The sequence below is a fragment of the Bufo gargarizans genome, chromosome 1 (genome assembly GCF_014858855.1).
Source record: "Bufo gargarizans isolate SCDJY-AF-19 chromosome 1, ASM1485885v1, whole genome shotgun sequence".
NCBI lineage: Eukaryota > Metazoa > Chordata > Amphibia > Anura > Bufonidae > Bufo > Bufo gargarizans.
This window is the reverse complement of record NC_058080.1, coordinates 189,099,954-189,127,536: the sequence shown is the minus strand read 5'-3', so window position 1 is coordinate 189,127,536 and position 27,583 is coordinate 189,099,954. Positions and strand designations below refer to the sequence as shown.

General features: G+C 40.9%; 1 protein-coding gene across 1 annotated transcript in view; it reads right to left on the bottom strand.

The window, feature by feature from the left end:
* The window catches only part of FREM3 (FRAS1 related extracellular matrix 3), a 97,616-nt gene that overhangs the window by 47,085 nt on the left and 22,948 nt on the right, over positions 1–27,583 (bottom strand). Inside the window, exons 3-6 of the mRNA XM_044277094.1 lie at positions 10,675–10,821; positions 6,477–6,707; positions 5,008–5,133; positions 3,383–3,634 (exon numbers count right to left, since the gene is read on the bottom strand). Coding sequence (XP_044133029.1) covers positions 3,383–3,634; positions 5,008–5,133; positions 6,477–6,707; positions 10,675–10,821 — 756 coding nt within the window. The remainder of the gene's footprint in view (positions 1–3,382; positions 3,635–5,007; positions 5,134–6,476; positions 6,708–10,674; positions 10,822–27,583) is intronic.

The window sequence follows — 27,583 nt, the reverse complement described above, 5'->3', positions numbered from 1 at the left end:
TTGAATCAAAGAAATAGTCCATAGTGGGGACTGATTGTCTTTAAAAGCAGCCAAATGTTTTTTTTTCTCCTGGATTTTTGGGGCCCAGTATAGTATTTGAGCCTGGGCCCACTGGAGGATCCTCTGGCACTCTGGTGTACCAGTCTAACTCTGAACTCTTCCCTTTTGTCCTTGTACTAGTTCTCATTAAAAAAAAAATCTTACACACATAGCTAGCTGTAGTTTTTTTTTTTTGCGTTTTTTAGTTAAATACATACCATGCTTCCTAATGCTATTTATACAACCTTGATGCTGATATCCCTTTCCTGTTTAATAATCCGTCTGCCTTAGTGATATCACCCATCTACCCATGTTCTCATTTTACCTTGTTGTATCTGAAAAAGGGCCATTTACACTAATCCTCAAAGGAGCCTGTGAAAGCTGCCTAAGAAAGCTTACCATTGTTGTGTGTCTACAAGGGAAGTAAACCTTTTCTTTTTCCCTGCCCTTCAAGTCTTTGTACATAGATTGTCTGCATAGGATACAGCATGAGCAGGAAATTTATGATTAGAGCAACAATTCGGGAGATCATGTTCCTATGTCCAGGTGCTTCTTGAACTGCCTTAAAGAATACAAAAAAGACTAGGTCCTAGATAGCCAAAATATACAACAGCTGAACAATGGCACCAGTCTGCTTCCTCCACCATGTAATTGGCAGTTTGAAGAGAACCATTCACCCATGGCATCTATATGAACTAGATGCAATATGGATGGGATGTTCTCCATTGACCTAATCCACTTGAACTCATGCTTAAATTGAGGATGACTATATATATGGACTGTATACCAAGAAAAGAGGCCTCTGTGGAAAAAACAAAATGAAGGATTCTCCTGGTGTAGGTCACTGCTCATCCTCTAATGTTGAGTGCTATGTACGAAGGCTGTGCACTGTAGAACTTCTGGTCTTGGATAGAAGCAGGAGGGCTGGCATGAGCTCAAACACTCCACAGGACTCATAGCATTGAAGTGTCCTGTCTCTCTAGCAGATATGCTCCTGCTTGAATCATACAGTACATTGGACATCATTGTTTCCTTGCAACCTTGTGTCATCAGCTCACAACAAGGCAAAATTAGATTTTTTTTTGCATGACAAAGACAACAAAATAAAACTTTCCAAAAAACACTCTAAAGGTTGTATTTTTGGGGGTAACAATTTGAAAACCCAGGAGCAGAGAGGTTTTCAAATTACAGCATTTTGTGTAAAACCATGGCCAATATATTATAAAGATAAAGCATTTTTAGTAAAATGTACTGCTGTCCTTACCTAAAATAGAAGGTGAGAGAAAAGGAGTACTTAAAGGTTATAGACACCTTTGGGTGCAACCTTTTTAGCATTGCATTTTACCAATTTTAGTCAAAAATCTTTTTTTTTTAATGGTCTAGTGGCAGTGGAGCTGCCAGAGAGGCATATTGGTGTCATTAGGATGGCGTGTCACACCCAGAGAGAGCTAGGTGAGAGAGAACAGTCTAGGAAAATTGGGTGTTCCCTCTGTTCATCAGGTAACTGGGCTTAATTAGCAGCCAGTTGAAGAGCTCAGGTAAATGTAGACAGACCTCTTCCAACAGATCTCCCAGTCTAGACAAGACACAGGCAGTGTCGGGGCCTGTGGGAGCCACAGCAAGAACTCTGACCTGATGCATAGTATGAATAGTGATTTGGGTAACTGGGTGGTAGACCCAGGACCCAGTAGTAAGGGACAAACTACTGTGTAGTTAGTGGCCAGACAGCCTAGGATTTGTTTTATATCCTGTGTTGGAAATGTGCACTAATTGCTGTGGAGAGAAAACTGTCTTATTGTGAAGAAAGATATTAAAGCTGGTTACGATCCAAATCTACGGTGTTTGAGTGGCTTCTTGAGGTGTGCCAACTGTCTAAACTGAGAAGATGGTGATTGCAGAGAGCGAAGTGACCCCTGATTTGTTACAGTCTTTATTAAAAGGGTTCAACCGTTTTTCCTCTACAGCTTTCACTTTGATTATATCTACAGACTACTGCTCTCTGCCTCACACTGAATCCGTCAGGAAGCTGCTCCAATGCCTTTCACGCTAGCGTTAAAGTTTTCCGGTATTGAGTTCTGTCCTAGGGGCTCAATACCGAGAAAAAAAACTGATCAGTTTCATCCTAATGCATTCTGAATGGAGAGCAATCCGTTCAGTATGCATCAGGATGTCTTCAGTTCAGTCACTCTTACGGTATTTGGCCGGAGAAAATACCACAGCATGCTGCGTCATTTTCTCCATCCTAAATTCCGGAACACTTGCCAGAATGCCGGATGGCATTATTTTCCATTGAAATGCATTAATGCCGGATCGGAACTGCCTGCCGGAATCCAACAACGCAAGTGTGAAAGTACCCTTAATCTGTAGCACTTATCTCTGAACTCCTGACAGCTCATAAAGACTCATTTAAGTCATATTTTTATCAGCTTGATATGATTTTAGCTATTGTTATTAGTTCACTTATTTACTGCTAATTTATTCGATTGTGTTATTTCTATTACTCATAGAGCCAGAGACAGTTCTGCTACAACAGGATGCAACTGCATGTCTATGAGTCAGATTCTGTTACCACAAACAGTATACACCTGCAAAGCATTTTTGATAGATCAGAAAAGTGCATCCTTCAACTTTTCTCTGTCCTGCTAAAAAACAATGGGTGTCATTTATTTTCTGGCCCAGATTGCGGCGCGACTTTTCCACGCTCAAGCCAGGTCTAAAAAAGTGAGGGTGGTGTGGGCGGGGAAGCGGATGGGCCAGCAGATCCGTCTCATTAATCATTTTCTATGCCTGTTTTAGCTGTAGAAAATGGTCTAAATGTAAGACAGCGAGGAAGCTGTCTTACATTTAGACTGGCACTGGATGCGCTGAAGTTATAGAGAGCCTCTACATAACTCCGGCGGATCCACCTCCAGATATAGAGTTTATTAAGACCAGCGTCTTAAACGCTGGTCTTAATAAATGACCCTCAATGTTTTAGGAAAAAAAGGCCTAAATCAGTCTACCTAAGTGGACAAATGTGGGTTTTGTTCCTTCCTGTGGAATGAAGTTATTTAGTGTGTGATAAAGGTTTTTTCTTATCTTATAGGTGGAGGTCTGACTCCCAACACCCTGCTGATCAGCTGATTGAAGAGACCACTGCGCATTGTGATAGCTGCCACCTCTTTCTAGACCTGTGATGTCACATTCATCAGTCACATGGCCAAGGCGCGGCTCAGTTCCATTCAAGTGAATCAGCCTGAGCTGCAATACCATGGATAATGGCATTTCATTGGAATATACAGGTTGACTTTGTGTGCATTTTTTGTGTTATATCATTCTACATAGTATATTAATTTTGTCTTACCATCATCTGTATCTGCTAGGATAACCACTTTAGCACTGGAGAATTCATTCCCTACTCGTCCTCCCATTGGCATGCTAAGAGTGACATTAAAAATCTCATCTTCTTCATATAGAGAATCATCAATTATGATAATGCGACAATTTTTCTCTTTCTCATCTTTGTCAAACCGAATAATGCTGGTGTGGTCATCTGGGCGAGTGATGTAATCGGAGTAAGACAAAACTGATGACGGGATGGTGCCTGTAGCTGTGCCTACATGAATAGAAAAAAGGAAATAGCTTAGCATCTACTGAAATTCCAGAATTACATTTCATGCCTAGAAGGTTGCAGCAGGACAGGAGGGCCTTCTACTTGTTCTCCCCACCCCTTCAGCCATGCTTTGTAAGAATGTAAGGTGATATGACCTATGATTACTGAAACACTTGAAGAGGCATCACTGCTCAGGTTCAAGCAACCTAAACATAAGGACTGTGCAAAACATAAGGACTTCACCAGCTAAGTCCTGTAGATTCATGAAAGCTCAAAAATTAATGGTTTAATATGTCTAACGTATGTTTACTAGCAAGAACTCTTACCTGCTTGACATTGCTGCTAGGGATGAGCAAATCGACTTCGAAGTTCGCGATTTTTTTTTTACTGTAAAAATACATTTATGAAGTCATTACGAGAAGTCTCGTGAGACTTTGCGAAGCAATAACTTCGGCTCATCAGAGCCAATACATTCTAATAATGTATGGAGCTCCTCCATAATTCGCTCATCCCTAATTGCTGCAGTCCCAAAATGGCTGCTGATACAGGGTCATGTAACCAATCCCATCCATCAGTGGCCTTCATTCACTTACACTTGGGCAAATCCATTTTGGGACTGCAGTACCGCAAACAGGTAAGAGGTCTTTCTAGTAAACATAAATTAGGCATATTAAACCATTGGGCATAAGATCCAACTGGGGCTGTAACTGGGGCTGACATATTAGTCCCAGTTTTTGGAGAAATACAGCCTCATTGCAGAGCTTATCTGGTTTTGCTAAGACCCAGTAGTTCCTGGAGTTACCAGGCACCTGGTTATCACATGATCGCTGGGACAGGAGGAAAAAGCACCATGGCTGCTTCCTGATGTGTATACTTATCATTCACTGAGTGCACTGTGCAGGGGTGTAGCTAAAGGCTCACGGGCCCTGGTGCTAGAGTTCAGCTTGGGCCCCCCTTCCCTCAGTGCTTTGTGGCCAGGGGCAGGGAAGCACATAGCCTTCGTGCTTCCTGAGGCAAAAATTGAAATGGCACCCCTTCATGCCAAATTCTTGACCTAACCCCTTTCCTCCAGCCAGAGGTGAAACTTGACCAGCATGCACTTTCTATATTACTGGTGTCTTCTTATGCAGCACAAGGGTCTTTGGACCCCTCAGGCTCTGGGGCCTAATAGCAACTGATACCTCTGCACTCCCTGTAGCTACACCCCTGGCACTGTGTACAGAGATGGGGAATACAGGGGAGATGGTAAAATATCTTTCACTTCATGGGGATCCTGGTTGTCAATCTGCAAAGACATTCAGAAATGCCCTTGCAGGGTGAATGCAGACCCTTTGGATGTTTAAAGTTGTCCATTAGTCTGGAAGTAGAAAAATTACCTTGCTGTGTTGAACAGACTACCATAAGTTCTTGATTAACATCTCCCAACCGTTTAACAGGAATTAGTAGTTCCCCAATGTCTTCTTCAATTTTATACTCTGACTGTGGAATATATACCATAGATTCTAGGAAAAAAGAAAGAATGTTTAATACAGTAATATACATGTTCTGCTGAAGTTACTATAATGTTGTACTGTGGCTATGTGGTCACTTTATGTACGTCATTTGCCTATTGCTGTACCCTCTAGTATCATGACAATAATAAACACACAGGCACAAACTCATGTCAACGGTCAGGAGCCACTTCTATATCTCCAAGAAACTTTCAATTTGAAATATTTAAAGGCTATGTACACCTTTGGTGGCAATTATTTTTTTATTATTGCATTGTACTCATTTTGCTCTAAAAATCTTTTTTTCAATTGGTCTTTATCAAAAATATTGAGACACATACTATACAAACACAAACTATAATGTGCATGAGAGATCTGTAATCATGGACAAACATAGGGCATGCTTCCATGGGGTCAGACCCATGGTTTGTGGAAATCCACTGATGCGTGATTGAAGTCAATCCATATGTGAGCGGTCCGTGGAGACTACGGACAGCACATGTCCGAGATTCACTGATGTGTGAAGGTCCTAACTCAGAACAGAAATGACAGCTTTTGTTCCCCACGTGCATCAATGGGCTTTAGGCACTTATGACTTTGGCACTGCATCACCAGTTTTCCTTTCTTGGACAACATTTGGTAGGTAATAAACTCTACATACCATCACAATCTGGTTCTTATCAAAGTCGTTTAGATCCTTATGCCTGTCCATCTTTTGCTTACAACATGTCAACATCAAGAACTCACCGTTCACTTGTTGCCCAATATATTTTACCCCTTGGCAAATGCGATTGAGAAAAGATAATTCATGTTACACCTGTCGGCAGTTTTAATCTCGCAATGATCACAGCACTCTATCTATTCTGACTGGTTTGGGTGCCTGTCGTGGTATGTTCCTAGCTCCACCTCTTGGAACTGTAATAAGTATTGAGCAATTTAGACAGCACTCCGAAATTTTGCTTAGTTGATTTTTATTTGTTTAGCCGGACATGGTGGTTCCTTAAACAACCTTTCGGGCAGAGAGAATGCCCTTCAGCAGGCTAGTTTGTACACCTGAGGGTGCGGATGGCCGACACCTGTCGGCAGTTTCAATGTCTTTCAGTGTCATGGCTGATCACTGTATATGCTTCACCAAACAAGTCTCTTGCCCATTCAAGAAACTTAATGTGCTGCTAGCACTGATGCACTGAAGATTTTCATTGCCTGTATGCATTTGTGACAAGTTATCTTTAAGAGTCGTATATCTGTTCACATTTATGCTAGGCATATCATCTCTCATCATCAATAGTTGCAGAAGTTATATTCAATAAATGTTATCATGGGTTTTACTTATTTTTTATTATTACTATACATACCATCACCAGGATCCACAATCTCAATAGTTGCCTCACTGGGAAACTCTAGTGCAGCCATGACGGGTTCAGATAGTATTATCTGGAAGGTCTCAGATTCCTCATATTCATCATCAGCTATTATCCTGACTTTCCATGTAGCTGTTGTTTGACCTGGATTGAACTGGACTTGCCTCTGTGTTTTTCCTTTAAAGTCTTTATCTGTAATTGCTGCTCCATCCTTTGTACTAATACCTTAATAAGGCAAATGAACACAATCAGTAAAGCATTGGCCCTTCAAAGAAACACTGTATGAAATACAAAGAAGAACTTTTTGTGTGGCCTGACCAGAAGACTCGTAAGGGGGATTTAAACAGGATGTTCCTATGTTAATACGTATGTTAGGATTGTATCTTATCCTGGTAGTATAGTGGTAGCAGTAGTATCCAGTGGGCTATTGAGCATTGAAAAGTTAGTTAAAACTGAAGATCACGCGGTGTACAATAGAGAACACCATATTGATTTACCAGTGATAACGAGGATTTTGCAGCACATCAGAAGAACAAAAACCCTAAAAACTCAAAGTAGATTTTCTACTTCATCTAAAGCTCTAAGCCATGTCTGCCATTGCTAGTTAAATTTACACAAATCACCAATAACATTAGAACAAGATCTGAAAGAAAAGCTTTACACTCCAAAAGATAATGCTTCTTAGACTTTTTATTAGGCATTTCGGCCCTGTAAGCCTTCTTCAGATTGAATAATGCACTATATATAGAGAATTTGGCACTACAAGTAGGACATGGTTTCCCTAATAAGAAGTCTAATAAGTTTGATCTATTGAAGTGAAAAGTTCATCGTTCTGTGCCACTGAACCAGTTACAATTCATAAAATCTCTTTTGTAGCATAGAATCATTCAAGGCCCTAGGCTGCCGTAGATACCTATCTGTTTAACTGCCCTGATGGCATCTAGGGGGTAACATGACCAAGATCAGAGTTATTTCCAATCCCGGTCATTGTGGCCGTGTGTTGGCTGTCTTAGTGGGCTTAGCTCGTGAGCCTGCTCCATACAATCCCTGCACACAGATAGGTTACATTTTTTTCAAGACCTTACATCATCAATGTCTTGTAAATTCCTGTAAATGTATTAACTCTGTAAAAATGTATTATAAACCACATATGAGTCTATATACACTGTTTTTAGATCTGCACAAAAATTAAAGAACCAGATTTCAAAAACTAAGAAAATCTTTCCATTTCCCATCTGCAGTTATATCTACTGTGTTTCTTATCACCACAGTATAATCACAGCCTATAAAATGTTGTTCTTGTGCAGCATACAAAATGCCATCTCAAAGAGGGCCCTTGATTGCCTGTATACAGCAGTAAACGGCATTTGGGCTAATAAGACAGAACATTGTACATATAATATGCTCTTCCGACTCGGGGCAGTATATTTAGGGGACAGATTCCACTCTAAATGAACATAAATGAAAGACTGAAAATACACAAATGTTGTGAGATATATATTGTCTCCTGAAATAACCTTACTGTATATGTTAATCCTCTCCCACAACTATGCCATTAGTCTCTAGAGTGATTAGGTGAATGTGGTAAATGGTCTTGCAAGATTCCAGCAGTATTAAATTACTGTGAATTGTCTGCAAGAATTAAGTTTAAGGACTAAGAGCTTGACACTGGAGATTATATAACTCTTTAGTTGCTGTTTACAAGTTCTGAAAAGCTTGTAAAATTTAATTTTGGCAGGTTGAGACAGAATGTAAAACAAGTGTCGTAATGGGTGTTGTACTGTAAAAGTACATGTAGAAGTCCAAGAACAGTGAAGACCCACTTACATGGACCAATAATCAGGGCAAATATTGGGAAGGGACATTTCTATGAATGCTCTTCCCGATAATTGCCTTATGTAAAGATCCTATCAATTACCTGATGAAGGAGCAAACACTCATTCATCAGATGAAAGCATCTCTGATGCAGTCATTTAAAGGCCCCTTTACACGTGCCTATGCAGCAGGCAATTATCGGGAATGATCCATTAATTCCCAATAACTACTTTATATGCTGCATGCAGTGTGATCAATCAACTCCTCTGTATGGAGATAAGGGATTGCTACTGTGATGACTTGCCCCTATAGAGAATCATTGCTTCTGGACAACAGATCTCTGTTTACAAAGCATGATCTGCTGTTCAAAAATGATGAATAAGGCTACTTTCACACTCGCGTTTGGTGCGGATCCGTCATGGATCTGCACAAACGCTTCCGTTCAGATAATACAACCGCATGCATTCGTTCAGAACGGATCTGTTTGTATTATCTGTAACATAGCCAAAACGGATTCGTCTTGCACCCCATTAAAAGTCAAGGGGGGACGGATCCGTTTTCTTTTGTGCCATATTGTGTCAGTGAAAATGGATCCGTCCCTATTGACTTACATTGTGTGTTTGCCTCCGCATCGTCAGGCGGACACCAAAATGCTGCAAGCAGCGTTTTGGTGTCCGCCTCCAGAGCAGTATGGAGGGGGAACGGAGGCAAACTGATGCATTCTAAGCAGATCCTTATCCATTCAGAATGCGTTAGGGCAAAACTGATCCGTTTTGGAAAGCATGTGAGAGCCCTGAAACAGATCTCACAAACGGAAACCAAAACGCCAGTGTGAAAGTAGCCTTAGGTGACCTGATGAACAAGCATTTCCTAGGAACACTTTTTCCTGATTACTGCCCTGATCACTGGCCTGTGTAAAGGGGACTTAAATCATAATTTCAGGGAAGTAGATCATGTTGTGTAAGCAGGGATCTGCTGCCCAGAAACAATGACTGTCTATGGGGTTTGAGTGATCAAACCAGTAATCCCTCATCCTCATACAGCGAAGGTGATTGCTGCATGTAAATTATTGAGAACAAATGGATCCAGAAAATTGCCTGCTTTGTCGCCCCATGTAAAGGGGTCTTTATTATAATAAACTGCACTAATAAAAATTATCCAATTATTTTTCAGCATAACAAGAATATCATTGCTATTGTAAATAATCATATAATTGATCTTTCTTTTTGTAGATATGTTGGAAAATACATCAGTTCAGCCTTCTGCAGAAAATACATTAGTTCAGCCTTCTGTAGTTATTGAATAGGGAAAATGTATGTATGCTTCTTTGTAATGTGGTTGTGTGTGGATTTACTGTGAGTGGATCAGTAAATCACTCCCTGCATAATGATGCTCACATACTAAGTTTGTAGTGACAAGATGTTGTATTCAACAAGAAGTTTTAGGCTGCAGCTGGACACAAGTTAAGGCATGTTTGTGCATTTTGTTACATGCTACATTTTTCTGTCCCGCTCTGGGGTACATACATCATTAATATTGACGCAGTGGGTGGCAGAAACGATCCCATCGAAAACCATGAGATCAGTTCTGCCATCAGTTTCCCTCTTGTGTTTCTGCACCATGCACGAGGGAAAGAAGTGGCATAACTCTCTGTGCTGCCCTTGACTTTACTTTGATAATTCTTAGACCACATGGCGAGTTTGTGGGGAGTTCGGGACGTGGCTGTGCTGTAGTTGAGTACCGTCTGGCCATTTAGGCCACAGCTATCTTTTAAATAACTCATGAAAATCACACTGTATAGTCGGCCTGCATTGTTAATGGTTGCATGGCACCTTCAATACAGCGAGGCCATTAACAATACACAACCAATGAACAGTGCGGTCTCATTAGTTTTATTAGAGGCAGCTGCAGCCCGTACAAATGCAGTACGGCCGAGTCCCAATAGAGACACAACCGCTCCAGCCTCCTGACACATTGTAACTTACTCTCAGACTTGTACACAGCAATATGTCAGAACCAGTTTCTGGATGTAAATAGTAATCATATATCACAAAAAGAATCATAGAAAAAGTTGTGGTGCCCATATCAACCAAGTTGCTATGGGTAGGTTCACACTGAGTATTTTGGAGGAGGTTTTGAGTCAGATTTTCCTGCAGGTTTCTCAACCAAAGCCAGAAGTGGATCTAGCAGGGGGAAGAAGTATAAGTCCTTCCTTTATATTTCTGATTCCTTTGGAATTCACTTTTGGCTTTGACTGAAGAACCTCAAAACCTCCTCCAAAAAAACCTACCCTAAGGGTAAAAAAGCCACTTTTTCTCTTTTCACTTTGATACTTGAGGTTCAAGACGAGGGAGTTCAAGTTCATGTAGATACTCACTGACAAATGAAGTTTCTCCAAGATATCCTCTTCGTTTTAGGGTCACTTCTAAAAACTTGGCATCTTCATCTATAGTATATTGATTTCTTTCCAGTGAAATCCAGGCCCAGTTAAGACGGAAAAGCTGACTACTTAGTTTATTGCCACCTAAAATAAGAGGAAGCATAACACAGGATTTATGATGATGAATAGAACAGTAATAGTTGAGAGAAAAAAATTAGAATGTATGCACTGCATTAACGTTAGAAAAATGGAGTTACACTAGATTCACTATTGAGAAAGAAAGTTGTGTTAAGAAAGAATATGAAAGAATAGAATTCAACACTTCATACATTGTCCGAAATACTACAAGCTCCCCAAATCTTCAGAATTATGCAACAATTCAGCTGCTGTTCCTGTATCACTACTTAGGCCTATTTCACACTTGCGTTGTCCGGATCCGGCGTGTACTCCACTTGCCGGAATTACACGCCGGATCCGGAAAAACGCAAGTGTACTGAAAGCATTTGAAGACGGATCCGTCTTCAAAATGCTTTTAGTGTTACTATGGCAGCCAGGACGCTGTTAAAGTCCTGGTTGCCATAGTAGGAGCGGGGAGCGGGGGAGCGGTATACTTACAGTCCGTGCGGCCCCCGGGGCGCTCCAGAATGACGTCAGAGTGCCCCATGCGCATGGATGATGTGCCATGCGATCACGTGATCCATGCGCCTGGGGCGCCCTGACGTCACTCTGGAGCGCCCCGGGAGCCGCACGGATGGTAAGTATACCGCTCCCCCGCTCCCCACTACACTTTACCATGGCTGCCAGGACTTTAGCGTCCCGGCAGCCATGGTAACCACTCTAAAAAAGCTAAACGTCGGATCCGGCAATGCGCCGAAACGACGTTTAGCTTAAGGCCGGATCCGGATAAATTCCTTTTAATGGGCATTAATTCCGGATCCGGCCTTGCGGCAAGTCTTCAGGATTTTTGGCCGGAGCAAAAAGCGCAGCATGCTGCGGTATTTTCTCCGGCCAAAAAACGTTTCGGTCCGGAACTGAAGACATCCTGATGCATCCTGAACGGATTTCTCTCCATTCAGAATGTATTAGGATAAAACTGATCAGGATTCTTCCGGCATAGAGCCCCGACGATGGAACTCTATGCCGGAAGAAAAGAACGCAGGTGTGAAAGAGCCCTTAACTTTGCAGATTTACCAATATTTAAGAAATACAATATGCTGCGTACCATACAGAACTATTTTCACTGATTAACTCCCTACTATAGTTTGTGACACATTGCCTAAGATGGCCACAGGAGCACCAATAAACATACCAGTCTGTACAACACTGGTAAACATTTACTAACACAAGTTCACCATATGGACCCTGATGCAAGAATGCCATATTTTTTTATGTATGTTAATGTATTTGTTAATGTATATCACAAGACAGGCATAAAAACATCAATACATATGCCTCAGATGGGTGAATAAACATTTCTTCTTTTTTTGGAAATATTAATGAGCTCTCTTTTCAAAAAGAAAAGAAAGCTTTGCCTCTGGTGCCACCAGTCGGAAGCTACAGATACTATAAGTCCTATAATATAGGTTAGACTTTTTGCAAAGGTCTTGAGATATAATTCAATTGCTGTAAGCTCTATGCCCGTAAAAGAGTAAAATTATTCACAAGGTTGGATCAAGCATCATCATAGATACAGACACAAGATACAGCAGAGAAGTAGTTAGATGCATACATATGACGTATCTACTGAATCCACTATATAACTACTGTTGTATCATTTGTATCAATGGCTTGCTGCTATTTATTTTTATTTTTATTATATTATTAACTTGTTTGCATAATTTGATAATGGAGATAGCATCACACATATATACTGCCATAGACTTGAGTTCATTCAATTCTGATAACAGTATATAATATATGATATTTGTGGGGATTCGCTCTGGTAGTTAGGATAAGCGGACGCAGTACAGAGGCAAAATACAAGTTCGTAATTCAGACTTCAGTGTTTGTTCACACATGATGCCAAAAACAAAACGTCACTTTTGCAGTGTTGGTGTTACTTCACACCCAATGGCAAGTTAATATAACAAAAAGTCACCTTGGTGGCAGTTCTGCTTCAGAAAGTCCAAATACAGGCTTTAGGCGGCCTGTTCCCCTGACACACGGGTCTCAGCTCTTTAGCCCAGCACAGGCCTCAGATCCCAGCACACAGACATGGCTTATGAGCCCAGCTGCCTATTTAAGGACAGCCAGGTACTGCCAAAACCCAGACCGGCACTTAAAATCCGGTCCAGTATTTGACCTCATCTGGCTGTAAATCAGCCCAGCAGCACATGCTGGGAGAAAAATACCTGTTTTCCCAGACCAAACCTCTCACTATATCACATATGATATTTACATGATCTAGTGATATTTCTTTGTCAACACTTTTGTCTAGAAATGCTACCTTAGTTTTTATGACACTACTTAGGCTGAGTTCACACTTCAGTTATTTGATCAGTTATTTCCATCAGTGACTGTGAGCCAAAGCCAGTAGTGAAGCCTACTCAGGGATAAGGTATAAGGGAATGATCTGCACCTGTTCTGTCTTTTTGACCTGCACCTGGTTTGGTTCCCAATAACTGATGGAAATCACTAACTAAATAACTGAAGTGTTATTTAGTGCCTTACTGGAGTGAGATTATGCACTTTTGTGCCTTTAAAAAAAGTTATAAATCTAGCATACACCTAACCATGCCCACTTTGCTATCATTTTTAAAAGTAGCAGGATCAGCATAAAAAGCTATGTTTGATCAAAAAACTAAATTTGCTGAAAACGGGACTTAATAATACAATCTCCCCTTTGTGCCTATGGACTTGTTAGAAGTTAAGTATTTGGAAGGTTAAAGGGAGTCTGTCACCAGATTGTGACCTTATAGACCGCTTACATAGCGCTCTAGCATAGCAGTCTATGATTCTAATGGTACCTTTGATGTTTGCTTGTGAAGTTCCCCCAAGGTAAAAACTGACTTTTATTCATATGTAAATTAGGGCTCGGAAGTGCCCAGGGAGGGGTTCACCTCGTTGGAGCCCAGGCTGTTCTGCCTCTTTTCGTCATATCCCTGCCCCAGCCTCTTCCTCTGCCCGCCCCGCTCTCCCTTTGCGTCCTCCTTCTCTGCAGCCGGATCCCGCGCCTGCGCTATCTATTGCTTGGCCGGGGCATGCGCACTGCGATGCCCATTGTGGGCACGGCATCGCAGTAGCTACTACGCATGCGCCGGCCAACGGCGAGAAACAGCGGCGAGGAGGCGGACCAGAGACACCCACAATGCTCATCGCAGTGCGCATGCCCCGGCCAAGCAATGGATAGCGCAGGTGTGAGATCCGGCTGCAGAGAAGGAGGACGCAAAGGAAGAGCGGGGCGGGCAGAGGAAGAGGCTGGGGCGGGGATATGACGAAAAGAGGCAGAACAGCCTGGGCTCCAACGAGATGAACCCCTCCCTGGGCACTTGCGAGCCCTAATTTACATATGAATAAAAGTCAGTTTTTGCCTTGGGGGAACTTCACAAGCAAACATCAAAGGTACCATTAGAATCATAGACTGCTATGCTAGAGCGCTATGTAAGCGGTCTATAAGGTCACAATCTGGTGACAGACTCCCTTTAAACTAAAGATGATTCTCTAAAGTTATAGCATATATAAATCTCGTAGGATGACAGTCAGATCCTATTACGAGGATATGTAAGATTGTGATGTTACAGATCTGCGCCAGTTTTTATACCTTCCATTCATTTTATAGGAAAGTGAAAGAAACATCTACTATTAGGATCAGCTCGATTGTGAGGCTGATGGGGTCTTAGTTGCAGGATCATTACTGTTTTGACTATCCTGATATCTATGATTAGTAGGTCAAAAAGATTTTGGGCAAACCCATGCAACTAAAAATGGCCTGCAGCCAAGTAATCCTATACAGTAAATTCTATCAGCTGTAAAATTATATAAATATCTACTGTATATCATTAGTGCCAACACACATATTCAGGATTCCTCCCTCAGTAAAAGACACCTATTTATAAATATAGGAAACGCCTTTCCTTACATTACTCTCCCTGAGTCTAGTATGTGTACAGATTACGTCACCAGAGACCACCCATGTTAGAGCTGACTGATGATGGCTTACCTCTTGAGCGATGCATTGTATTGTATTAATGGCACTGAAAACAGGGTCTTTGGAAGTGTTCTTAGCATTAGAGGCCATGTCACAACCCAATATGCTTTTCACTACTTGTTGTTCTACCAGATTTCAGTACAATGCTAAATTAAACAAGCAGCAAGCATGGTCTTGCAGGTTTAGAGGATGTCTTAGGGTAGTTGACAGGTATACAACTCAAGATTAATGAGATACTCCACCAAGATGTGATAGTTAATAGGTTGCTGAATGGTCTTCAGTTTTCACTGACTCACTACTCCTGGTCTTTAAAATGCAAGAGGAGTAAAAAATCAGGAACATGACCCTCATCAGTATGAAATATTGAGAACATTTTAGATTTTTTTTCCAATATCATGGAATTAGTGTTGGTTCCTGAATTTTATTTCCATTGTATATTTCTTTTTAATAAATCTTTTTAATAAAAGCTGATATATGTGAATTACTCAGTACAGTATGCAATGGAGTGTATTTATCTTTTATGAGCATTGTAAATGGCATTATGCATGTTATTAATATATTCACCAGTGTAAATTATCTCTTATTAGTATATGACAAAATAAAAATCTTACTAAGATCATTATACCCATATCATTTAGACACCTGGCACATTGTCACAATTTAGGTCAGCACTTTACACATGCAGACACCTTCATGCAATTTGGCGGCAAAATGAATTTTTTCCTAAAAATTGCTTAAATTAGCTGATATTAGCAGGTATATATGTAGCATAGCTACAATAATTCAAACAAATTTTATGTGCACATATCTTCATAAAATCACTAGAACTGGAAAGACCAAAAATCTAGTTTAAAGCTAAAAAAATTGAAAAAGTAATCACCTATGAAATATAAGAGCACCCCAAAACCTATGTATTTGCTGAAAGCAGACAAGCTGATGATTGTTTTGATGGACTGTTGACAACCATGCCCACCTTCATGTAACTTTGTCAAAAACAGGATTTTTTTTTTTTAAATGCCTACATCGAAGCAGAAGTTTACACACAAAACAATGTAAAAGTTATATATAATAAAAGCTAATATATACCACAAATATATACATCAACACAGGCTTTAGCTCTTGAAACAGAGGTCATGCAACATTTGGCTGCCATCCAGAAATGTGTTAAAATGTATCTATACACAGCAAGCAGCTGCCTTGTTACCAAAATGTACATGTGCTGAAAGAACACATCATAATGTATATAAAAATATAACTTAATAATTCATACACACAGCCACCTTAGGCTCCTTTCACACTAGCGTTCGCTGGTCCGCTCGTGAGCTCCGTTTGAAGGGGCTCACGAGCGGACCCGAACGCAGCCGTCCAGCCCTGATGCAGTCTGAATGGAGCGGATCCGCTCAGACTGCATCAGTCTGGCGGTGTTCAGCCTCCGCTCCGCTCGCCTCCGCACGGACAGGCGGACAGCTGAACGCTGCTTGCAGCGTTCGGGTGTCCGCCTGGCCGTGCGGAGGCGTGCGGATCCGTGCGGATCCGTCCAGACTTACAATGTAAGTCAATGGGGACGGATCCGTTTGAAGATGCCACAATATGGCTCAATCTTCAGGCGGATCCGTCCCCCATTGACTTTACATTGAAAGTCTGGACGGATCCGTCCGAGGCTATTTTCACACAGCTTTTTTTTTGCTAATATAATGCAGACGGATCCGTTCTGAACGGAGCCTCCGTCTGCATTATTACGATCGGATCCGTTCAGAACGGATCCGATCGAACGCTAGTGTGAAAGTAGCCTTAGGCAACTTTGTAGCAAGCAATGATTATACAAAACCCCAAGATATTCTGTCTAATATGGACAGCACCATAATACCCCAACATTCTGCCAAAACAAAACACCACCCATTGAGTGGTCCACTTATGTCACACTATTGAAAACATCCTCAGTTATAGAGAAAAATATTTGGATCACCCATCCACATGCCATGCATTGATCTATTGCTTCCCAGCATAATTCATAAACATCGCAACTGAGGCACTTATTATATGTTTTCATCATAATGCATAGGACCACTCACCACATCAAGGTATCTTCTATTAACCACTTCAACCCCGCTAGCTGAAACCCCTTAATGACCAGGCCACTTTTTACACTTCTGCACTACACTACTTTCACCGTTAATTGCTCGGTCATGCAACTTACCACCAAAATTAATTTTACCTCCTTTTCTTCTCACTAATAGAGCTTTCATTTGGTGGTATTTCATTGCTGCTGACATTTTTACTTTTTTTGTTATTAATCAAAATTTAATGATTGTTTTGCAAAAAAATGAAATTTTTCACTTTCAGTTGTAAAATTTTGCAAAAAAAAACGACATCCATATATACATTTTTCACTAAATTTATTGTTCTACATGTCTTTGATAAAAAAAAAATGTTTGGGTAAAAAAATGGTTTGGGTAAAAGTTATAGCATTTACAAACTATGGTACAAAAATGTGAATTTCCGCTTTTTGAAGCAGCTCTGACTTTCTGAGCACCTGTCATATTTCCTGAGGTTCTACAATGCCCAGACAGTACAAACACCCCACAAATGACCCCATTTCGGAAAGTAGACACCCTAAGGTATTCACTGATGGGCATAGTGAGTTCATAGAACTTTTTATTTTTTGTCACAAGTTAGTGGAAAATGATGATTTATTTTATTTTTATTTATTTCTTACAAAGTCTCATATTCCACTAACTTGTGACAAAAAATAAAAACTTCCATGAACTCACTATGCCCATCACAAAATACCTTGGAGTGTCTTCTTTCCAAAATGGGGTCACTTGTGGGGTAGTTATACTGCCCTGGCATTCTAGGGGCCCAGATGTGTGAGAAGAAGTTTGCAATCAAAATCTGTAAAAAATGACCAGTGAAATCCGAAAGGTGCACTTTGGAAAGTGTGCCCCTTTGCCCACCTAGGCTGCAAAAAAGTGTCACACATCTGGTATCGCCGTACTCAGGAGAAGTTGGGGAATGTGTTTTGGGGTGTCATTTTACATATACCCATGCTGGGTGAGAGAAATATCTTGGCAAAAGACAACTTTTCCCATTTTTTTATACAAAGTTGGCATTTGACCAAGATATTTATCTCACCCAGCATGGGTATATGTAAAATGACAACCCTAAAACACATTGCCCAACTTCTCCTGAGTACGGCGATACCAGATGTGTGACACTTTTCTGCAGCCTAGGTGGGCAAAGGGGCACACATTCCAAAGAGCACCTTTCGGATTTCACCGGTCATTTTTTACAGATTTTGATTTCAAACTACTTCGCACACATTAGGGCCCCTAAATTGCCAGGGCAGTATAACTACCCCACAAGTGACCCCATTTTGGAAAGAAGACACCCCAAGGTATTCCGTGAGGGGCATGGCGAGTTCCTAGAATTTTTAATTTTTTGTCACAAGTTAGTGGAATATGAGACTTTGTTAGAAAAAGAAATAAAAATCATCATTTTCCGCTAACTTGTGACAAAAAAAAAAATTCTAGGAACTCGCCATGCCCCTCATGGAATACCTTGGGGTGTCTTCTTTCCAAAATGGGGTCACTTGTGGGGTAGTTATACTGCCCTGGCATTCTAGGGGCCCTAATGTGTGCAAAGTAGTTTGAAATCAAAATGTGTAAAAAATGGCCTGTGAAATCCTAACGGTGCTCTTTGGAATGTGTGCCCCTTTGCCCACCTAGGCGGCAAAAAAGTGTCACACATGTGGTATCGCCGTACTCAGGAGAAGTTGGGGAATGTATTTTGGGGTGTCTTTTTACATATACCCATGCTGGGTGAGAGAAATATCTTGGCAAAAGACAACTTTTCCCATTTTTTTATACAAAGTTGGCATTTGACCAAGATATTTCTCTCACCCAGCATGGGTATATGTAAAATGACACCCCAAAACACATTCCCCCAACTTCTCCTGAGTACGGCGATACCACATGTGTGACACTTTTTTGGAGCCTAGATGCGCAAAGCGGCCCAAATTCCCTTTAGGAGGGCATTTTTAGACATTTGGATCCCAGACTTCTTCTCACGCTTTCGGGCCCCTAAAATGCCAGGGCAGTATAAATACCCCACATGTGACCCCATTTTGGAAAGAAGACACCCCAAGGTATTCCGTGAGGGGCATGGCGAGTTCCTAGTTTGTTTGTTTTTTGGCACAAGTTAGCGGAAATTGTTTTTTTTTGTATTTTCTCACAAAGTCTCCCTTTCCGCTAACTTGGGACAAAAATTTCAATCTTTCATGGACTCAATATGCCCCTCATGGAATACCTTGGGGTGTCTTCTTTCCGAAATGGGGTCACATGTGGGGTATTTATACTGCCCTGGCATTTTAGGGGCCCTAAAGCGTGAGAAGAAGTCTGGAATATAAATGTCAAAAAAAATTTACGCATTTGGATTCCATGAGGGGTATGGTGAGTTCATGTGAGATTTTATTTTTTGACACAAGTTAGTGGAATATGAGACTTAGTAAGAAAAAACAAAAACAAAAAAAAAATTCCGCTAACTTGGGTCAAAAAAAATGTCTGAATGGAGCCTTACAGGGGGTGATCAATGACAGGGGGGTGATCAGGGAATCTATATGGGTGATCACCCCCCTGTCATTGATCACCCCCCTGTAAGGCTCCATTCAGACGTCCGTATGTGTTTTGCGGATCCAATCCATGTGTCTGTGGATCCGTAAAAATCATACGGACGTCTGAATGGAGCCTTACAGGGGGGTGATCAATGACAGGGGGGTGATCAATGACAGGGAAGTGATCAGGAAGTCTATATGCGTGATCACCTCCTTGTCATTGATCACCCCCTGTAAGGCTCCATTCTGACGTCCGTATGTGTTTTGCGGATCCGATCCGTGTATCCGTGGATCCGTAAAAATCATACCGACGTCTGAATGGAGCCTTACAGGGGGGTGATCAATGACAGGGGGTGATTAATGACAGGGGGTAATCAGGGAGTCTATATGGGGTGATGCTGAGTGATCAGGGGTTAATAAGTGACAGGGGGGGGTGTAGTGTAGTGTAGTGGTGTTTTCTGGTACTTTACACAGCTACCTGTGTCCTCTGGTGGTCGATCCAAACAAAAGGGACCACCAGAGGACCAGGTAGCAGGTATATTAGACGCTGTTATCAAAACAGCGTCTAATATACCTGTTAGGGGTTAAAAAAATCACATCTCCAGCCTGCCAGCGAACGATCGCCGCTGGCAGGCTGGAGATCCACTCGCTTACCTTCCGTTCCTGTGAACGCGCGCGCCTGTGTGCGCGCGTTCACAGGAAATCACGGCTCTCGCGAGATGAAGCATATATGCGTGACTCTGCGCAGAGCTGCCACCTCCGGACCACAGATCTGCGTTAGGCGGTCCGGAGGTGGTTAAGTTGGTCTCTAGTTCAGCACAGCGCCACATGGTGGCCACTGCTGCCGCAACACAGCAGTGAGACCCAGTAGCCTAACAAGACTCCTGCTGTCAGGTAATGCCCCAATGGCACTGAGTCCCATCAGCCCACAGGCACAGCATCACAGCAGCAACAGCCAACATGTAGCACCGCATAATGGGAACAAATCTCAAAAGTTCACCTCGCCATGTGGTCTCAGAATACAAACTGAGGCAGGGTAGGAGTTTATTAACCCGTAGGCAGTGTCCTGCTAATTAAAAACACCTAGGTCGAATGGGAGGAGTGTTGGTACCATTAGAAAAAAATAAAAAAAATCCACATTAAAAAAACAATTTTCAGCTTCTATTGGCAGATTCTTGGAAAGCTGGTAGGCATCCATTAAGGTTGCCAGTCCTGGAATCCAGAATTTCAAAATTGGCTAGTTAGGCAATGACACTTTGGTATCTGGACTGTCACTGACGTGAAACATCACTATACTACTATATAAAAAGGTTGTGAGAAAAACTCTTGGAGAATTCACATGGGAATTACAATTTTCTTTTTTTTCTAGAAGCTTATTGCTTCACCTTGGAACACCAGGTTCACAATGACACTTCACTACTAATTATATGTATGCCTAATTATGGCTGTGCAGATTTAGCTGGGTGGCCAGCAGTGAAATAATCTTCTTAAACTTCACTTCAGCTTGATGGGGGTAAGAAATGAGCTTGAAATACTAATGAGTGTGCGTCCAAGTGTAATGGATTAATTGGAGTGATGGGAACGTAATTCCTTTTCAAAATCATTACTTTGATATGTGACATTTCTGCTCTTTGTAAAGCAATAGCAACAATGGTGAATTATAGAGTAGGAATTGTCGGTATATGTAGTAAACTCACTGGTGGTAAATGTTACAGCTATAGTCAGCGATACAGGCCTACTTTTCAATCTTGAATGAAATCAATACTTTTCTATTCTGAGTTTATAGCTATAGTTTAGTTTTACCTTTCTTTTCATATTACACAATACCATCACTGGACATGAGTGAGCAGAGTTTTGTTTTTTATTTTGAAATGTATTTCTGTCATTGGACACTCTTCACATATAAAAAGGGTTTGTTTCTTTGGATAGTTCATTTTTGTTAGAAGGGTTTCCTGGGGGAAAAAAGCTGCGGGAGACCTAATAGTCTATAATGAATTATGGAGTACTGAGTCCAGAAAAATGTGAGAATCAGGTACTCATGTTCCACCATGGGAGTTCCAGAAGATAGGTCATCAGTGAAAACAAAAAAAAAAACTCTCGGAAAACCCTTTTAATTTGTTGTATATTAAACTAAAAGTTAAACAATAAAGCTTGAAATTTTGCATTTTTGGCCCAAGTAATATACAATGCTGACATTCAGAAATCAAGAAAAAACTGGTATATAGGAGTTTTAGTTGACATCATTGAAGTTCAGCTTCAAAACTTCACACTAATCAAATTTTTGGGTCAATTTTATTAGTCTTGTCAGCTTTGACCTTTTTGTACAACTGGTTAAATGGCCATATACTGCTTTCTGCCTTAGGCTTTATTCATACTTCTGTTTGTTCTTTTCTATAAGAATATATTGTAGCGTAAGGTGAATGTTTACATAAAATTTTTTAGGCAAAACTAGGACTGGATCCAAAAAGTCTGATCTTTATGCTTTTACCCTGCATTGGATCCATTTCTGGGCTTAACTGAAATAAAATGAACGTAAAAATATTCTATGAGATCAAATGTGCATAGTTAACATTTTTTTTACATACTTGAATATTCTTCGCAATGGTCATGATTGTTGAATCCCTTAGAATTTTCAAATTAAAAAACAAAACTAAAAATGAATATTTCAAGTGTAACGTGTCTCTAAAATGTCATCCCTTATTGAAAAATGTCAACCGTTGCTACTAGTATGTTTTTGATATCTGATATATTCATTGACTGATTTATTCTGGGTGTTTCATTGAAGAGATTTAAACATCCTCACAGAGGATTTCTTTTCAAAAGAAAAGTGGTGATCGCAATAATTTAAAACCAAGAAATATTAACCTCCAGACAGCCAGTCTGCCTGCTGACACGAAGCCGTGATCTCTGTATCTCACATACAGGAATGTCATCATCAAACCCACAGAAAACAAGTCTTAAGTTCTCCACAGTGTCAGGCTGGTTTAAAAGAGTGTAGAAAATCATGCTGGCTGTTTTCATGTCACCACTATTTGTGATTCTAGTTGAACATTGCCGGTATATAAAAGTATCAAGTATGTGCAAGCTCTGGAAATAAAAGGATAGTCAAGCCCCCATGAAATGTTTTTGGGTTTTTTTTAACAAAAAATTTAATACCCTCCTTACAAATCCTAGGCCACTCCTGTCCTGGGTTCCCTGCTGTCTCTGTCAACCCAACTTCAGCCATGACATGTCAACATGACAAGTAACCGCTGGAGCCATTCGCTGCCAGCAGTGGTGACCTCAATGACGTTGAGACATCACCAATATTGCAAGTGATTGGCTGCAGTGATTTAAGGGGAACAAGTGTTCAGAATATGTGGTAATATGACACACATCAGGTCCTGTTGGTGCAGAATAAGGGCGGGTTCACATAAGCGCTATGGATAGCGTTTTTGTTTTCTGTCATAACATGGTTAAAACGGAAAATAATGGAATCCATAAGATGGAAGTCAAAACGGAAGCCTTTAAGAGACATTCCGTTTTTGATCCTTCATAATACAAGTCTATGGGCAGCATAACGGATCCGTCCTGGTTTCCATTATGGAGTCCAGTCCTGCCTAACGGAAACCAGGACGGATCCGTTATACTGCCCATAGACTTGTATTATGACGAAATTGCTAAATAGAAGCCTTTAAAAGGCATTCCGTTTTGCTTTCCGTCATAATAGAAGTCTATGGGAATCAAAACTGATCCGTCTGGTTGACATTATGCAGAACGGAAAAAAAGTCCTGTCGACAGGACTTTGTTTTCCGTCTTGCATAATGGGAACCAGACGGATGCGTTATGATTCCCATAAACTTCTATTATGACGGATCAAAATGGAATGCCCCTTAAAGGCTTCCATTTTGGCTTCGGTCTTATGGATTCCGTTATTTTCTGTTATAACCATGTTATAACAGAAAACAAAAACAGAGTCCATAACAGTCATGTGAACCCGCCCTAAAATAGCTATGTGCATAGTATGCAGATTACTTATAAAATCAGGTGCATAGATAAATTATCTGCATCATTATATTTCTGAGCATACTGTCTTAACTAATAATAAATTTGTATATACCTACAAACACAATATATTTTCCTGCTAACATAAAAATGCTATAACATATCCAGTGACTCGCCCCTCTACAATTTACCTGTCATTATGTCCTAGCAGATTATCGGTACAGATAGGTCTAAAATCACATTTTTTGTTGTTCTCGACAGGATAACAAATCCTGATTGACACTGAGATTACATGATGTGAGACGGGGAAGTACACACAGCACCGATTAGCCCTTCCTTTACTCCACATGCTAAGCCTTGCTGATACAAAAGCAAAAAGTGAGCTCGAAAATTTAACTCTTCTGATACTTGTTCATGTGAATGAACGAAGAGGATTGTGGCATAAAATACAGTTTGACACACACACACGTCTAATCATCTTACACTTGGGCTCAGTGGTTCTGTAAAACCTCCAGATCATAATACAGTGCAAGTGTACAGACCCATACTATACCTCAGTATACCCCTAGTTGACGCCATACAGCCTTCTGCACACAACTCTGCCCATGAAGCCTAATTACCAATATACACCACCCCCTACGTTTATGAATATACATTTTAAAAGGTTTCCTGGGGCTATAATATTGAGGGTCTGTCCTTAATACTGGCCTTTAACATGAGATCATTAGATGTCCAAAGCCCACCACCATGCAGATTAGGCAATTGAAGGGGGCTGCAGCGATCCAGTAAGTGCCATTTTTCATTCAATGTTAAACAGGCATATCACTATACTTTCATATATTATGATTTCCTATGGTAGTTTTTGGCATGAAAAAGTTGCACAGACCCATTTTGCAACTTTTTAAACATCCATGCGCCTACATTTAGGCACATGCAGAATTTTTATACCGCTCTCAACACTGGGGAGTGGCAGGGGCGGTGAGGGGACATGGTGGAGGCTAACATTTACACCAGTTTTCTGGCCTAAATGGCTATTGAAATCTACTCCAGTAAGGGTCTGGAGTAGATTTCAATCTAGGCGCACTAGAATGTGTCTAATTTATGACGAGGCCTGCGCCTCATCATAAATTAAGTGCATCCCCTGGCAGTCCAGTAGATATCAATGACCGGTATTAAACGCTGGTCTTTGTTAAATGACCCCTTTAGTATTTACAACAGGACTGAGATGCAGTGAGCTGCAGTACCAGACACAGACATTGCAAAATGTACAACGCTGTGCCTGCTAAACGATGAGAATGTGGAGCTTACTGGAGCCTCACAGTCCCTTCAGTCAGTTGATTGACAGGGGGAGCAGGAATAGGACCCCCACCAATTTCATATCACTTTAAGGACAGAAACAGACCCAGCCGGGAACTAGCATTAACTGAACTAGAGGCCCAAATTATAACCCCAAATGGAGCAATCATTCAACCATACCAATATCTACAGCATGTCTTTGGCTACTTTTAGTCCAAGCTAAAAACTCAAAACATTTCAAGTGTTTCACTGATGAAAGGCTCTGCCAAGTTGCGTACATAGAGAAGTAAGGGCCCTATAGCAAGAATCAAACCAGGCCCCCACACAGGACAAAAGGGTTTCTGCCTAAACCCTTCTCACTGACCCTTGGGCCATATTTCCACTGCTTCATTTGCTAAAAGCTGTTCCTTTAGGCCTCTTTCACATGGGCGTCCCGGATTTGCTCCAGATGCGTCGCGTGTGCATTGCGAGAAAACCGCACGAGTAGGCACGCAATTGCAGTCAGTTTTGACTGCGATTGCGTTCCGATGTTCAATTTTTATCGCGCAGGTGCAATGCGTGATAAAAAACTGAATGTAGTACTCACACCCGAACCCGGACTTCTTCACTGAAGTTTGGGTTTGGGTTAGGTGTTCTGTATATTTTATTATTTTCCCTTATAACATGGTTACAAGGCAAAATAATAGCATTCTTAATACAGAATGCTTACTAAAATGTGGCTTGAGGGGTTAAAAAATAAAGAAAAATTAACTCACCTCATCCTCTTGTTCGAGCAGCCGGCATTGTCTTCTTTCTTCTTCTTTAAGGACCTGCAAAAGGACCTTTGATGACGTAATCTCGCTCACCACGTGGTGAGCGTGGCGATGTCAGCGCAGGTCCTGCTGAATGAAGATAGAAGATCCCTCTGTCTTCATTCAGCAGGACCTGAGCTGATGTCACCACGTGGTGAGCGTGATTACATCATCAAAGGTCCTTTTGCAGGTCCTGAAAGAAGAAGAAAGAAGACGATGCCGACTGTGCGAACAAGAGGACGAGGCGAGTTAATATATATATTTTTTTTAACCCCTAAATCCACATTTTAGTAAGCATTCTGTATTAAGAATGCTATTATTTTCCCTTATAACTAAGTTATAAGGGAAAATAATACAGTGGTTAGACTTTAATGGACTAACGCATTGCACCCGCGTGGAATTCTCGCCCGTGTGAAAGGGGCCTTAGAGGGTAGAGTCCTGACCAAGTTTTCAACTCCAGTAGAAAAGGAGATGATCCCAATTAAGACTGGGCCCCTTTTTGCCCTGGGCCCCATAGCAATCCCATGGTCTGCCACTATGGTAGTTACACCCCTGGCTCTGGCTCAACTCCACATCTTTGGAAATCTATTAGACTAACAATGAGTGTCTAGACAAAAAATGGTTTCAACTTGGTCTAAACTTGACCATACACAGAAATTTGGCCATGATCAAGAGATGACTTCAATGGCATTGCCTAGTAAATCACACATATGCAAAGATATCTTGCTATAACCTAAAAAATGTTCCCTTAAAATCCTTATTTAGTTCATAATTATGACCATCACAAAATTTTTTCATGTGCATTGATTCAAATGGGAGATTCTTAACTAAATGTTGAGTGAGAATGTTTTAATCAGTTAATAGATTACATAAAAATATTTGTCAGGTTTATTGCCACCATAGAAGTACCATGCACTGTTAAACAGTTCATTAACCACTTCAGCCCCGCTAGGTGAAACCCCCTTCATGACCAGAGCACTTTTTACACTTCGGCACTACACTCTTTTCACCGTTTATCGCTCGGTCATGCAACTTACCACCCAAATGAATTTTACCTCCTTTTCTTCTCACTAATAGAGCTTTCATTTGGTGGTATTTTATTGCTGCTGCCATTTTTACTTTTTTTGTTATTAATCAAAATGTAACGATTTTTTTGCAAAAAAATGACATTTTTCACTTTCAGCTGTAAAATTTTGCAAAAAAAACGACATCCATATATACATTTTTCACCAAATTTATTGTTCTACATGTCTTTGATAAAAAAAAAATGTTTGGGCAAAAAAAAAATGGTTTGGGTAAAAGTTATAGCATTTACAAACTATGGTACAAAAATGTGAATTTCCGCTTTTTGAAACAGCTCTGACTTTCTGAGCACCTGTCATGATTCCTGAGGTTCTACAATGCCCAAACAGTAGAAAACCCCCACAAATCACCCCATTTCGGAAAGTAGACACCCTAAGGTATTCGCTGATGGGCATAGTGAGTTCATAGAGCTTTTTATTTTTTGTCACAAGTTAGCGGAAAATGATGATGATTTTATTTTTTTTATTTTTTCTTACAAAGTCTCATATTCCACTAACTTGCGACAAAAAATAAAAAATTCTAAAAACTTGCCATGCCCCTCACGGAATACCTTGGGGTGTCTTCTTTCCAAAATGGGGTCACTTGTGGGGTAGTTATACTGCCCTGGCAATTTAGGGGCCCAAATGTGTGAGAAGAACTTTGCAATCAAAATGTGTAAAAAATGACCGGTGAAATCCAAAAGGTGCACTTTGGAATATGTGCCCCTTTGCCCACCTTGGCAGCAAAAAAGTGTGACACATGTGGTATCGCCGTACTCAGGAGAAGTTGGGGAATGTGTTTTGGGGTGTCATTTTACATATACCCATGCTGGGTGAGAAAAATATCTTGGTCAAATGCCAACTTTGTATAAAAAAATGGGAAAAGTTGTCTTTTGCCAAGATATTTCTCTCACCCAGCATGGGTATATGTAAAATGTCACCCCAAAACACATTCCCCAACTTCTCCTGAGTACGGCGATACCAGATGTGTCACACTTTTTTGCTGCCAAGGTGGGCA